We start from the raw sequence: 13,575 nt of genomic DNA, 5'->3' as shown, positions 1-13,575 counted from the left end.
TTCTGGCCAAATTCTAGCCGTGTTGCCCTAGAGCTCCCGGCAGCTTCACAGGGCAGACCCAGAGTGTGTCCAGTCCTGATTTGGGGGCTCTTCACACCTGAGAAAAGCTCACTTTGAAAGATGCCGTCTAATCTGTTCTAATCCACAGACTAATGAGCCACCGAGCCAAGTTCACAGAACGTGCCACGGCCGGTGGATCACAGTTCTATGGGTTGTGTAAACAGAGTCCCATGATGAAACTGAAAGGCATCAAATCTGAAAAGGGAAACAATGCAACTGGCACGGGGTGCGGGTCTCACTTCGTATTCATGTGTGCTGAACCCCAAGTGGCTTCCGGCAGACACAAAGCCATCCAATGTCCCGGAAGATGAGGGTCCCAGTGTCCCTTTGGCCTCTCTGGGCAGAGGCTGCTTGCTCCGAAGGCTTTGCTGGACCTCCTGCCTGCTCCGTTGCTTTGGGGCCTCCCCCTCCTGGGCCCTCTTGGCAGGGCGGGGGCCTTGGAATTCCTTCACCGATTCTGGACTCTCCCTCTACTGCCACCTGCTGGCCAGAGCCCCCCAATGAAGTTGTGATTTTCCACTCTTCTACGGCAGGGCTTTTCAACCTTTTCACCCATTGTACCACTTTTAGGATATGGCAACATCCGAGTACCACCAGTCGCCTAACAAGGTGTCAAAAACTTGATGACCCCCCCCCCCAAAAAAAGGAAAAAAGTGATAAAAGTACAGGTAGTCCTTGACTTACAACAGTTCGCTTAGTGACTGTTCAAAGTTACAATGGCACTGAAAAAAGTGCCCCCCAAGCCACAGCTGAGCAAGACACCTGCCTGCCCACCCGGCCACGCTCTTCCTCCTGTCCGAGGTTTTCATTGTTGTGAGCATTTCTGTTGAGGATTGGCAGTGGGGGTGGGGTGGGGGTGTTTGGTTCCCCCCGTCTGCTGGGTGGTTGCAGCAGGTTTTGGTCACTTCACATGACCCTGGGACACTGTGACCGTCATAAATATGAATCCGTTGCCAAGCATCTGAATGTAAATCACAAGACCCTGGAGATACTGCAACATTCCAGCTGATTGGCGCTTCTTATGGGCTCAGCAGAACTGCCAGGATCAGTGCCGCTTTCCAGCTGATTGGTGCTTCTTCAGGCTCAGCAGAAGCACCAGGATCAGCTCTGAGCTCCAGCTGGAGTCTGGCACTGATCCTGGCGCTTCCGCTGAGCCCTGACAGCCCTGCAGCTCCAGCCATCTCTCGCTCAGGCTTGTGTGGTGCTGCCACCGGTTCAGCTCATTCCCCTCCCCTGCTACCACTTTTTTAGGATGGTCGCGTACCACCTGCCAGGTGCCAATGTACCACAAGTGGTACCCGTACCACTGGTTGAAAAGCCCTGTTCTACGGAAGGTGATAGGGCCAAGGGGTGGGGTCCACTAGTGTACCAGACACCCGTGGGTTCAGCCGTGTGGAGTGTGCTGTGGGATGTTGTAGTTTGGAAGCCTTGAGTGCAGGTAGGATGACATCCTGGGATGACCCTTTAATTCCATGCTGAGTCTAAGGCAGACATGTCAAACACAAGGCCCGGGGGCCGGATGCGGCCTGCGACGTTTCATGTGGCCCACGAAGCCATCCTGGAAACAGTGAGGGAACGGCCCCTGCTGCCTTGGCCCTGGCCCAGGCCGGCTGGAAGCCAATGTACAATTTTGTGGTGGCCATCTATGCTGAAACGCATTCAGTCTTAGCTCCACAAGGCCATCTGGAAACAGCGAGGAACCAGCCCCTGCTGCGTCTGCCCTGCCTCCTGGGTGCATACTGGGGAGGTGTCACCCTTTGTGAGGAATGAAGAAATGGACCATCGCCTGGAAGTGGCCAACAAATGGCCCTTGCCTACTTCCCATATCTGGCTTGATGGGCTCCAGGGGAGGGGTTTCAGCAGGCTCTTCCAGTGGACCATGCCTTGGCGCTTGCCCTAGTCCCACCCCCTTCTGCCTGAGACCCTCAGATCCGTCCCACTCCTGCCCAGGCCCCCACAGTCACCCTTGATGCGAAATAGAGCTGGCCATGCCCACCCAGTAGGCCACACTCCACCCATGCCCACCCAGTTGGCCGCGCCCACCCTGGCCACATCTACCCCCCCCCGAGGACAACCGCAATGCTGATGCGGCCCTCAATGAAATTGAGTTTGACACCCCTGGTCTAAGGAAAGCCAGCCCACCAGACCTTGGCCAGAGGGCCAGGACCTCCCAGCTGCAGCCTGGCAAGGGGTCTAATGTGTTTTTCCAGAGGGACCACAGGAGGCTCAGGACAGCCACATAATCTTTGTGGCTAAGCTCTTTTGCTAATGCAAATGGGGGTGAGGGGTGTGTGAAAATAGCTCAGATTATCCATTCCCACTGAAGACTCCTGGCCTGCCCCCCCTCCAGGCAAAAGGGCCTCCAGGTCTGGGGGTTTCAGGAGAGATTCCTGTTGAGCAGCCTTCTCCCCTATCAGGTTGCTCCCATTCCTGACCTCTTATTTTATTGTTATTATAATATTACATTTTGCTCATTTCCTGCTCTCCCCACCTTAGACCTGGCCAGGGATGTGCTGTCTTCTCCCTGCTGGCAGAGGCTGGGCACCGTGCAAGGACTCTCCTGTGGAGCTGCAGATAACCGGCAACCTTGTGGCCATGCAGGCCTCCACGTCACATTCCTGCTAAAGTCCAAGAGCTCAAGGAGGTGTCATCAGCCTGCGTGGATGCAAGAAGATGCCATCCCAGGAATATAAATACAGAGACGCTCCCCAGGCAGAGCTGCAGAGCAGAAGAAGCCTCTCCTGCAGAAGGTGAGCCCTGGCTGCAAATGGAGGCCGAGGGGGATGGCTGGGCTGGGCTGGGCAGGCTGTGCACTTGGGCTTCTTTGTGGGAATGGGCAGCCCTGGGTGCTTTATCAGGCAAGAAGTGGGCTGGGTGAGGCTGCCGTTGCCTTTGCCTCACGCCAGCTTGAGAGGCATCTGGTTCCCCCCTGGGGGGAAGCTCCTGGCTTCCTTTGCCTTGGCCTGGGGGAGCCCAAAATCCTTGTTGAGGTGATGCTGCAGGACTGGAGCCAACGCAGAGCACAGTCCCAGGGCAAAGGGCTGCCATGAGGAGGGGTCACCTCTGCCTCTTCTCCACAGGTCTGTTGCTGACAAGGCTTTGTGTGCCGTTTCCTGCCATCTGCCATGTCTCTGAAGGCAGCTGCTTTCCTCCTCGGACTCTTGGTTGCCACCACAGGTATCAGGATCTCGTCATCTCCAACTTTTAATTGCACACAGCCTTAGTTCCTCCACCCTTCCTCGGGCTTTCTCGGGCTGGGGTGTTTCTGCTAATTGGCTGCCTCCAAGAAGTAGGGAGAGGTTGGGCTGAAGACATCCAGAGATGCTGCGTGGCTCAGATCTGCAGACAGAGATGGGGTGCTGCAGAAAAAATGCATCCTTGGTTTTGCCCCTCATTCTCCTTTTTCTCCTCATTCCCTGTAGGGGCCCAAGACAGTCCCACCCCCCAACAGCTTACTGACTTGGTCTGGCAGTACTTCACCCAGCTGAGCAGCAATGTCGAGGAGACCCTGAGACAGGCCCAGCAGTCGGACATCAGCAAGCAGTTCACGTGAGTTGCCAATAAAGCCTAGGCTTAAAGCCATTTCAAAGGAGCCAGGAGGTTCTCCTGCGCTAAGATGGGGGAGGCCCACTTGTGGAGGTGCGGCTGTAGTAGGAGAGGATCAGGCAAAAAGGGATGAGACGTAATCTCCCTCCCATTTTCTCCCAGGGTCCTGATCCAGGACAACCTCCAGGCCATGAACACCTACTCCAAGCAAATGCAGAAAAAGATGCCCCTGTACATCACACAGCTGCTGGCCCAGCTAAGCGAAGAAGGGGAAAAGATAAAGGAGAGGATCAAGACAGAGCTGGAGCAGCTGCAGACGGATATCCGTCCCTTCTCAGCAGATGTCCAGAACCAGGTGACCACAATTGCCCAGAACCTGAAAGTCCAGCTGGCCTCCCACGCCGAGGAGCTGCAAGCAACAACAGACATCCTGGCCACCCAGATCAGCCAGCAACTGGCGTCCTTGGTGCAAGAGCTGCAGGCCCAGCTGAAGGAGAATGTGGGGGACCCAGCCACCCTCTCCCCCTACGTCCAGAGGCTTCAGCAGACCGTCAACCAGCAGATGGAAGACATCAAGGTGCAGCTGGGCCATTTTCCTGCAGAGGTAAAGGCCAAGGTGGACCAGGCGGTGGAGGAGCTGCACAAGCGCCTCTCCCCCTACGCCCAGACCACGCCGGAGCAGCTGAGGCGGCAGCTGGAAGAGCTCTCCTTCCGGGTGGCGAGGAGCGCGGAGGCCCTGCGGGACAAGATCCAGGAAGAAGCTGAGCGGCTGCAGGGACGGCTCGACGGGCTTCTGCAGGGAGACCTGGTGTCCCGCCTGGACAGCCTGAAGGAAGATGCTGGGCAGCAGATTGAGGAGTTCCGCCAGCAAGTGGGGTCTTTCGGGGACAGCTTCAACCAGCTGGTGGTGGGAAAAGTGCAGCAGCTGGGCCAGAGGTTGCAAGACCCTGCTAGCGGGGTGGAGGACCACCTGAGCTTCTTGGAGAAGGAAGTCAGGGAGCAGATCATCGCCTTCACAGACAGCCTCCGGGAGACTGAGGAGCGCCTACTTCTCACCCCGGAGGAAGCATGAGAGAGGGGAGCCCTGCAGCTCTTCCAGGAGACCCCAAGACTTTGTGCTTGAAATAAAAGAACTGCTCAGCCACCCTCCAGGCTCTGTCTCTTGCGATGGGGGGGGGGAGCCAGGAGGGCAAGCAGGGAGGGGTGCTGGGGGAAGGGGCTCTCCATCAGGTTTTATTTATTCCTCAACTGCACAGGGCTGCCCATCCCACGCTTTTGTGACTTGAGGTGGCACACACAATAAAACATTATAAAATATTAATAAACATTTTAAAACATTTTAAAGAAAAAACAAGAGGCTGAGAAAAGCAGCAGAGCTAAATAACAGCAGCCCGATGGCACAACCACATGGCAGCAGCCCAATCTGGGGGCGACAGGGCCGCACGTGGCTATGGGCAGAGACCCCCACCCAGGAAGGGGCACCAAGGTCCCACCGCAGGTCGTGCATGCAGCGGCCCCCCGGCCCCACGGATGGCAGCGGCCTCGAACCGGTGGGCCTGCCCGAGGGAGCGGGCTTCCCACTGCCTGGCCCTTTCCCAGCGGGCGTCTCGCCTGGACCCCCGCCTCTCTCACTGGCTTCCCGCCTTGCCTCAGGGATCACGTGAAGGGCCCCTGCTGATTGATAAGGCCTTGGAAAGACCCCAGCTGGAATGCTGTGTCCGGTTTTGGTCACCGGGTTATAAAAAAGATGCTGGGACTCTGGAAGGATGGCAGGGAGAGCCACAAAGAGGGTCGGGGGGGCCCCCTGAAACATAGGAAGGACGGCTGCAGGAATGGGTATGTCCGGTTTAAGGAAGAGAAGGGCTGGGCGCGACACCAGAGCAGCCTTCCAATATCTCTGGGGCCGCCACAAAGGAGGGCTGTGCGTGTCAGCCTATTCTCCAAGCACCCGAAGGCCCGACAGGGAACAACGGAGGAAAAGTAAGCAAGGAGAGAAGCAATTTAGCACGGGGGAGGAACTTCCTGGCAGAGAGAGCAATCAGCCGGCGGAACAGCTGGCCACTAGAGGCTGCGGGGGCTTCATCACTGCAGGCTTTTCAAGAAGAGACCGGACAGCCGCTTGTCTGAAATTCTGTACGGTCTGTTGCTCAGGCAGGGGGTTGGACTAGAAGACCTCCAAGGTCCCCCTTTCCAACTCGGTCACTGTCATTCCGCATAGGAGTCCCCGGGCGACCCCGACACGCAGCCCCCCCCCCGGTGAGGAAGGGAGCGGCACCTGCGGGCCGCCTCTTGACGCTCGCAGCCAGGTCAGCAGGGCGCGAGGGGGGGGCGAGTGACGTCACCAGCGTTCTTCTTCCGCCGGAAGCGGAAGCCGGCGCGGAGGGTCCGGGCGGCATGGCGGCGGTGGGCCGGGAGCCGGCGGGGGCCGCCGTGGGGTTCTTCCGCCCGCTGAGCGCCGACGACGAGGAGCAGCTGCCGACCGAGCTGGAGTCGCTGTGCATGGGTTGCTTCCGCCGGGTGAGGGCGGGCGGGGCGGGGCGGGGCGGGGCGGCGCTGCCCGGGGGTCCCGGGGGGGTCCCGCCTGCCGCGCGGGGCAGCCCGGCCGGGCCTCAACCCCTCCCTCCCTCCCCGCAGGGCGTGACGCGGCTGCTGCTGACCCGCATCCCCTTCTTCCGGGAGGTCATCGTGGGCTCCTTCGCCTGCGGCAGCTGCGGCTGGAGCAACGCGGAGGTCCAGTCGGCCGGGCGCATCCAGGCGCGGGGGGTGCGCTACGCGCTGGCCGTGAGGAGCCGGCAGGTGGGCTCGCTGCGGGGCGGGGACGCCCTGGCCACGCCCCCGGGCCTCCTGTGTCCTGCGGCCGCGCCCAAGGCGACCCCCCCTTCTCCCCCCCCAAAGGGGAAGGGCGGGCCTCGGGCAGAGCCTTCGAAGGGGGGGCTGTGGACGGAGGAGGCCTGGGGGCTGCCCGGGGCTTCTGGCTGGGTCCTCCTGGGGCAGAGCAGCCTCTGCTGACCCGCTTCTCTCCAGGACTTGAACAGGGCCGTGGTGAAGACAGACGGCGCCACTGCCAGGGTGCCAGAGCTGGACTTTGAAATCCCGGCTTTCTCTCAGAAGGGAGGTGGGTGCCAGGCCCTCTTCTGGCCCGTCTTGGGGCAGGGGGACACGGGAGAGCACCGGGAGGGGGAGGGCCGGGCCGGGCAGGGCAGAGCTGCCAGGGGTCTCTGCTGCAGGGCGATTCCCGTAAGCAGGTGCTTTGGTCCCCCAGCTAGCTTTCTTTGGGTCTGAGGAGGGGAGCGTTGGCTTCTTTGCAAGCTGGGTTCCTTTTTGGCTCCAAGAAAGTGCGGCTTTAATCTGTGTGGCTGAGCTCAGGCCATCTGCTGCCGTTTCTCCAGGCCGACTGGAATTAGGGTACAAGGGGGAGGGGGCTTGAGAGCGCCTGGTGTGTGTGTTGCCACCTTTTGAGGGACAGAAGCCACAGCCTTTTCTTTCTGACCACTGGCTTCCTCCAGAGGATCTGGTGGTTGGCAGGATGCCATATTATTAGTTTGTGTTTGTTTTTTAATAGGATAGTTATTTTCCTTTTCTGGGTGGAAGAAACTTGTGATTGGAAGCATGGAGTAATCATGGCAGTGTTTTCCCCCTTTCCCTCCCACCAGTTCTTACAACCCTGGAAGGGATCCTTGACAGAGCCATAGCAGGACTGGAGCAGGATCAGCCCGAGCGCAGAGTAAGCTGCTTGAAAGAATCTGGGAGGGGGGGCGCTTCCCTCACACGGGGCAACATTCTAGCTTGGCATTTGGCTGTGTTAATTGCAGATAGGCTTCCTGCCATCTGGGGAAAAAAACTGGTGGCTGTTCTAGCTAGATCTCCTGTTCATTAGTAAATTATTGGTGTTTGAAGCCCCCCTCGGGAAGTGAAACAGGACAGGATTGTCATCTGCCTGTTTTCACATGGCTGGCTGCAATTCTGATAGCTTCACCTGGGAGGAATTCCAAGGAGTTTTGTGGCACCCTTAAATATTTCACAGTGAAATTGCTTGTGTGCCAGGGCCTGCCTTGTCTTAATTTGGTGGGTACAGCATGTAGCCAGTCCAGAAAATGAACAAGCCCTGGCGGTTTTGACTGGTGGCTTAGGGTTCTTACTGCAGAGTTGCCTTTCTAGAGGAACAGTCCCAGCTTGGACTCTAGAAGCTCCCGTGTCTTTGTGTGCTGCTTCCACTGGGAAATCAAGTCAGTGGTTTCTATTTCTGGGCCATAGAAAATGGACACTGAAATGGCAGGAAAGATTGATGAATTCATCTCTAAGCTGAAAGGCCTGAAGGAAGTGGAGTCAACTTTCACTTTTGTAAGTTACTGTGGGGTGCTGAGAGGAGCTTCTGCCTGCAGGCATTGTTAATCCTGGCAAAAGAATGATTTTGGTGGCACCTCTTTCCCCCTCCAGATTCTCGATGATCCTTCAGGAAACAGCTTTGTGGAGAACCCTCACGCCCCACAGAAGGATGACGCTCTAGAGGTCACCCATTACAGGAGGACAGCCCAGCAAGCAGCTCTGCTTGGAATAGAGGTAACGGAGAGGGCTTGGAAAGGTCTTGCGTGGGTGCAGCCCCACGCTGTTCCTGTGGCCTCTAAACTCTGTTGCAAGCCCTGACAGCCTGCATGCTGAACCCTTGTGGACCCCTCTGTTCCCCCCCCCAGGAAGAGGGCTTGGAGGAGGATTCCGCTGATTCTGCAGATGATCTGAGGAACGAGGTGAGCGGGTGGTGAAGGGGCTGGCAGTTGGGTGGCTGAGTCCCCCTTTGGACCGGCGCCTGTCTGGTCAGGAGCGGAGACGTCTCAGTGTGGCTTCTCTCCTACCAGGTACTGCAGTTCAGCACCAACTGTCCCGAATGCAACGCTCCCGCCAGCACAAACATGAAGCTGGTGCGTATCCTTTGAGACGTTGCTTGCCTGCATGCAGTAGTCCTGTGACGGGGCCCCTGGTGTGGGCACTGGCTCCTGGAGGGCAGAAGGAGCTGACCGGGCTCCTCCTCTCCCACCAAGCAAGGCCTGGGGTGTAGAGCAAGAGGGCTGGGGAGTGAGGCTGCTGGGTCGGCGCGGTGGAGTTTTTCTTTACTGCTTCTCCTCAGAGATTCCCCATTTCAAGGAAGTCATCATCATGGCTACAAACTGCGATGCCTGTGGGCACAGAACAAACGAGGTCAGTCTTTTCGTTCTGGAAGGCGGGTCACCAAGGGCTCTACTCCCTGTTACTGCTTGACACCCCCTTCCCCCTTTATTGCCTTAGGTGAAATCCGGGGGAGGTATTGAGCCTTTGGGTACCAAGATAACCCTTCATGTGACGGGTCCTGCAGACATGACAAGGGATGTCCTGAAGGTGATGCTCTTTTCCATCAGTTCTGACATTTGCACTTATTGTAAACAGCTGCAGCCAGTCACTCCCAGAAATAAATGAAGTTCTCTTTTTTTGCAGTCAGAAACGTGCATGATACAGATCCCAGAGTTGGAGTTTGAGTTAGGAATGGGAGGTCTGGGTGGAAAATTCACCACTCTTGAAGGGTTGCTGAAGGATATCCAGGCTGTGGTGAGTGAGCGATAACTGGAGGCCTATCCCATATTACATTTCTTAAAAGGAAGGAACTGGAGATTAGCTGAAACAGCAGTGAGCACAGAAGCCTTGACCTTGGGCTGAGCTGCTCCTGCCTCTTGACTTGTGGCATCTGGGCAGAAGGCAGAGAGCTGACAGCCGGGTCTCCAAGGGTGATCTTGGGAAGCTTGGCCTGTTGATCAGAGAGGGGATGCCTTAGGGTGGTCTGGGGGAGTGGGACCTGAAGGCGTTCTCCCCGCGTTGGGCCTAACCCCGAGCCGCGTCTCCTGCAGGTGGAGAAGAACCCTTTCACTCTGGGGGACAGCTCTTGCCCCGAGAAAGCAGACAAGCTGCGCGCCTTTGGGAGGAAGCTCCAGCAGGTAGGCCGTCTTTGCCCCCCATGAGCAGCCTCAGGTGCAGGTCCACTGCAGGAGGGATGGTGAGCCTTGCATTGGGCGGGTGATGTTTTCCCTTTTCTTTTTCTGCCAGATTGTAGATGGGCAGATGAAGGTACATCTTGTGCTGGATGACCCTGCAGGAAACAGTTACGTTCAGGTAATGCAAATCAATGCAAATAACATGGGAGGAAGAGGGAAAGGACCATCAGTTTTAGAAGAGGTATTGGGTAACTCTTTTGTGGGCAACTGTTTGTTATTGAAACTGTTTTGTGTTTCCTGTAATGGCTCAATGAAGGGCAAACATACTGTATGTTTATACCTGGCTGTGGGGTTTCCAAGCATCCTCTGCTATGGAATGTCCCTGTGGGCAAGATGTCTACCCTCTCTGGCCTCCATTGTTGAACTGCCGGGTTGTGAGGGTCACCTTTATTGTTCTGGCATTTTTGGATATGCCAGCAGGGCAGTTTGGCCAATGTTGTGTTGGGGAAGGCTGACCTTGGTGTTTCCAGGGAAGATGCATGAGGGGGGTGTTGTGCATATTTTAAATAATGGTGTAGATGATTCTTAGCACTTTTCATTTTGGCTTTTTATAAACCCAATCCTGTTCCTAAAAGGAATCGTACTGGATTTGGACAAAAGATTGCAAACCCCAGGGATTTATTGTACACAGCCTGCTGCCTTGTAGTCTTTTTTGATGCAGCCCCTTTGCACTTCCAGAATCTCTATGCTCCTGAAGAAGACCCGGAGTTGCATGTGGAGCGATACGAGCGGCGCTTCGAACAGAATGAGGAGCTGGGCCTGAATGACATGAGAACAGAGGGCTACCAGGCAGATTTGTCTTCCCCTCAGTAGCCAAGTTGACATGCAAGGCACTGTGTGGAAAGTACTAGACTGTTGGGTTTCAAGCTTTTGTCGACCGCTTTTCTTTGGCAAGAAATTGCTTGTTGTCAAGACTGACTCTGCCCCACACATAGAAGTCAGGCTGGCTGGACTCTATTAAAACTGAAGCTGGGAAGTCGGTATCCTTGTCTTAAAGTGAAGCTGGAGGGTGACTTCTGGCTTCCTGCTACTTTCCTGGGGAAATCTTGAGCCCAAGGGGGCAATTACACGACCCTTCTATTTCAGAGTTTGCAAGCCGCCCTTGTACTATCAATAGCCATGCTGATAATTTCCTACAACTCTCCTGGGCCCTGCTGGTGCGAGTGATGGATTCAGGGGTTGTAGCAACTGGGAGCCCAGCAACACAAGAGGTTGGCAATGTCCTGGCTTGGCCTTTCTGCAGAGATTCTGGGCCCTTAAAGTGAAAACTGGAATAATAAAAATTATACCTAACCAAGAAAAGCAACAGATCAGTAAGCAAAAGCTCTCCGATGCCAATCTGTAATCCCTCAGAACCCAAGGCCCTGGAACAATAGACGGAGAGCATACCCCCATAGCGAATCATCCTGCAGGTTGCCCTTCCCGAGCAACTTAGAGGATGTGGGTGAACCCCAAAGCTGGCTCTGGTTCATGACATAGATGAAAGGAGCAGCTCCACCAATTTCAAGCAAAGCAACACGTTTGGATCGCTAAAACGGTTTGGAGTTCGGTGGTCAACATGGTGGGAGGGTTACTGCTTTCTGGGGCTGTGCTGCAGGTCTGGCTTGTATTCTTTGCTCCCTGTTCAAGAAGGCCAGCTGCCATAAAGGTGGGAAATTGGAACTGGCCCCTCTGGGGCAGAGATGGGTGAGGAAGCAGGGCCTGGGGAGGGGGCGGTCAGACGTTGGGCCGTGGGGGAGCTGCCTTTCAGCTTCTGCTGGCATCTTGAGAGGCAGACTGAGCTCTCTTGCAGAGGGCATCTTGCCAACTCACTGGCAACAACAGTCATAATTAAGCCTGCCCGTCACTCCCGGTGAGCAACTCGCAACAGTCAAATTAACATCCTCCTCCCCGGATGCGGAGGGCGTTGATGGCAGCCACGGGCGCCGCCAGAGGGCGACCTTGTGCGCCGGAGACGGCCACAGAGAGGGGCCGTTTCCTCCGAGGCTTCGCTCGACGGTTGCCCTTCTGCTTCCGGGTCTCGAAGAGAAGATGGCGGCGGCCTCCAGCCTCTCAAAGGCCGAATACTTGCGGCGGCGCTACCTGGAGGTCGGCGATGCCGAGGCGGGCAAGAAGCGGCGGCGGAAGAAGAGGGCGGCGGGCCGGTGAGTGATTTTGGCCTTGAGGACCTCCGGTATTCCCGGGCGCCCCCGGGCCTGGGCCAGCCGCTGCTTCGCGTCCCGCGAGGTCGGCGGGCTTCTCCCCGCGCCTGGGGGTCCTGGTGTGGCGCGTGGGCGCCGCGAAGAGTCGAGAAGCCCGGGGGGGGGTCGGTCTCCCTTGGCCGCCTCCCTCAAGGGGCAGCTGGGGCCGTCTGGAGGCAGGCTCCGGCGAGAGTCCCTTTGGTTGAACTGCGAGGATCCAGCCGGGGCGAAGGCGGGCCGGTCTGGGCCTTCTCCTCCCGCGCGGGTTCCTGCTTGCGAGGGCAGCGCGCTTAGGAACGAGGCTGAGCCGGTGCTGAAGGCGCTCTTTCTCCCGCCCGCAGGATGCGCATCGTGGATGACGACGACGTGAGCTGGAAGAGCCGGCCTGCCGAGGAGGGGGAGGCCGAGGAGGAGGAGGGGGACGAGAGTGACCGGCCAGTGGTGAGTAGCGAGGCGGCCGGAGCCTCGCCCGTTGCCTGCAGTGCGAGTGGCTACAACTCTGGTTTATGTAGCCCGGTCAAATGTCGAACCAAAGCTATCAGACAAGCACCCCCCATTGAGTGGAAACGGTTTAACTGGTTGTTGCAGGATCCAGTCTGGCTCGGTCACCGGGACCAGAGATTTTTGCCTTCCGAGCTTTTGGACTCCTGCTGGGGCCGATCTTCAGGGAATTGTTTAACCGGTTGTTTGGTAGGAGGGCTTTTAGCTGTGTAGAAAAACAGGCCTGTCTTATCTGTTGTTTCCAGGTGGCTGAATTTATCGATGAACGGCCAGATGAAGTTAAATGGATGGAAGCTTTCCGAGCAAGTAACAAATGGAAGTTATTAGGAGGTTAGCAGTTTGGTGCTTCTCTGAGAGAATGGTTTAATTGTGCGTGAGATACTTGAGCTGGATTGACTGCATGTACCCTCTACCTAATTCAGGCTTTGAGCAAAAAGGACTCAGGTTATGCTGGCTGAAAAGACGCTTTAAAAGGTGAAAGCTGGAACGGTTTGGAAAAAGAATTGTGGAACAGAATAAGCACTACCGAATGTGTAGTTCTTTTATATCTGAAGAAAGAAAATTATGTGCTTGTAGAATTAATTTGCTCTGCCTAGTCTTGTATGGGGTATTTAACACAATCTCTTTTTTTAATATACATTTTTATTAATAATACAAAATTAAAAACACATTGGACATAGATGTCACTGGTTCCATACATCTTCTGACATTTTACAATAGTATTAGTACTCATATAGACATATAGTTCTTGAGCTTTGCTCACTATTTATAATATATTAACACTTTTCCCCTTATTTCTGTATATCTATTTATCTTTTAAATATAATATAATAAAATATAATCTATATTTTATTCTAACACTATACATTTGTCTTGGCTACCCTCTTATTGTCTATCCAATCATAAAATTGTTCCCAGATTTTGTAGTACTTAGTTTCACTTTTATTCTTGAGTTCCCATGTAAGTCTATCCATTTCAGCACAATTGAAAATTTTCAGTAATATTTCCTCTTCGGTTGGAGTATCTTTCTCTTTCCATTTTTGAGTGAAGGCTATTTGTGCCGCTGTTACTATATATGCAGTAGTAAATAATTTGTATCTTTCTTATATTTTCTTTCTATAATTCCCAATAAAAAAAATTCCGGTTTGGCCTCTATATCTATTAGCAAAATTTCTTCCAGCCATTTCTTTAATAAGTTCCAAAATTTTTGTGCCTTTGGGCATTGCCACCACATGTGGTAGTAATTCCCAACGGTCTCTCCACACTTCCAG

General features: G+C 55.3%; 3 protein-coding genes across 3 annotated transcripts in view; all 3 read left to right on the top strand.

Annotated features, from left to right (window-relative positions):
* Nucleotides 1-3,185: 3,185 nt before the first annotated feature.
* On the top strand, nucleotides 3,186-4,678 carry APOA4 (apolipoprotein A4). The gene is made up of 3 exons (XM_015812904.1): nucleotides 3,186-3,237; nucleotides 3,483-3,609; nucleotides 3,769-4,678. The coding sequence occupies exons 1-3, from the start codon at nucleotides 3,186-3,188 to the stop codon at nucleotides 4,676-4,678; spliced, it is 1,089 nt and encodes a 362-aa protein (XP_015668390.1).
* Nucleotides 4,679-6,000: 1,322 nt separating this feature from the next.
* Nucleotides 6,001-10,599, top strand: ZPR1 (ZPR1 zinc finger). Its single transcript, XM_015812877.1, has 14 exons — nucleotides 6,001-6,123; nucleotides 6,241-6,402; nucleotides 6,631-6,721; nucleotides 7,260-7,330; nucleotides 7,861-7,947; nucleotides 8,044-8,166; nucleotides 8,298-8,351; nucleotides 8,460-8,526; nucleotides 8,729-8,799; nucleotides 8,887-8,976; nucleotides 9,073-9,183; nucleotides 9,480-9,566; nucleotides 9,676-9,741; nucleotides 10,302-10,599. The coding sequence occupies exons 1-14, from the start codon at nucleotides 6,001-6,003 to the stop codon at nucleotides 10,434-10,436; spliced, it is 1,338 nt and encodes a 445-aa protein (XP_015668363.1). The 3' UTR covers nucleotides 10,437-10,599.
* Nucleotides 10,600-11,654: 1,055 nt separating this feature from the next.
* The window catches only part of BUD13 (BUD13 homolog), a 7,220-nt gene continuing 5,299 nt past the window's right edge, over nucleotides 11,655-13,575 (top strand). Inside the window, 3 exon segments of the mRNA XM_029283515.1 lie at nucleotides 11,655-11,759; nucleotides 12,098-12,244; nucleotides 12,550-12,634. Coding sequence (XP_029139348.1) covers nucleotides 11,655-11,759; nucleotides 12,098-12,244; nucleotides 12,550-12,634 — 337 coding nt within the window.

The sequence above is a fragment of the Protobothrops mucrosquamatus genome, unplaced genomic scaffold, assembly GCF_001527695.2.
Source record: "Protobothrops mucrosquamatus isolate PMUCROS unplaced genomic scaffold, P.Mucros_1.0 scaffold115, whole genome shotgun sequence".
NCBI classification, from domain to species: Eukaryota; Metazoa; Chordata; class Lepidosauria; order Squamata; family Viperidae; genus Protobothrops; species Protobothrops mucrosquamatus.
Note: the sequence above shows the minus strand (reverse complement) of the source record. Positions and strands in the feature narration are given on the sequence as shown.

Bases quoted from the DNA above. Each gene is read 5' to 3' on its own strand.
- APOA4 (XM_015812904.1), top strand. From the start codon at position 3,186: ATGTCTCTGAAGGCAGCTGCTTTCCTCCTCGGACTCTTGGTTGCCACC. The intron at 3,238-3,482 runs GTATCAGGATCT...CATTCCCTGTAG, and splicing joins ACTCTTGGTTGCCACCACAG to GGGCCCAAGACAGTCCCACC. The intron at 3,610-3,768 runs GTGAGTTGCCAA...ATTTTCTCCCAG, and splicing joins GACATCAGCAAGCAGTTCAC to GGTCCTGATCCAGGACAACC.
- ZPR1 (XM_015812877.1), top strand. From the start codon at position 6,001: ATGGCGGCGGTGGGCCGGGAGCCGGCGGGGGCCGCCGTGGGGTTCTTC. The intron at 7,948-8,043 runs GTAAGTTACTGT...TTCCCCCTCCAG, and splicing joins TGGAGTCAACTTTCACTTTT to ATTCTCGATGATCCTTCAGG. The intron at 8,977-9,072 runs GTGATGCTCTTT...CTTTTTTTGCAG, and splicing joins TGACAAGGGATGTCCTGAAG to TCAGAAACGTGCATGATACA.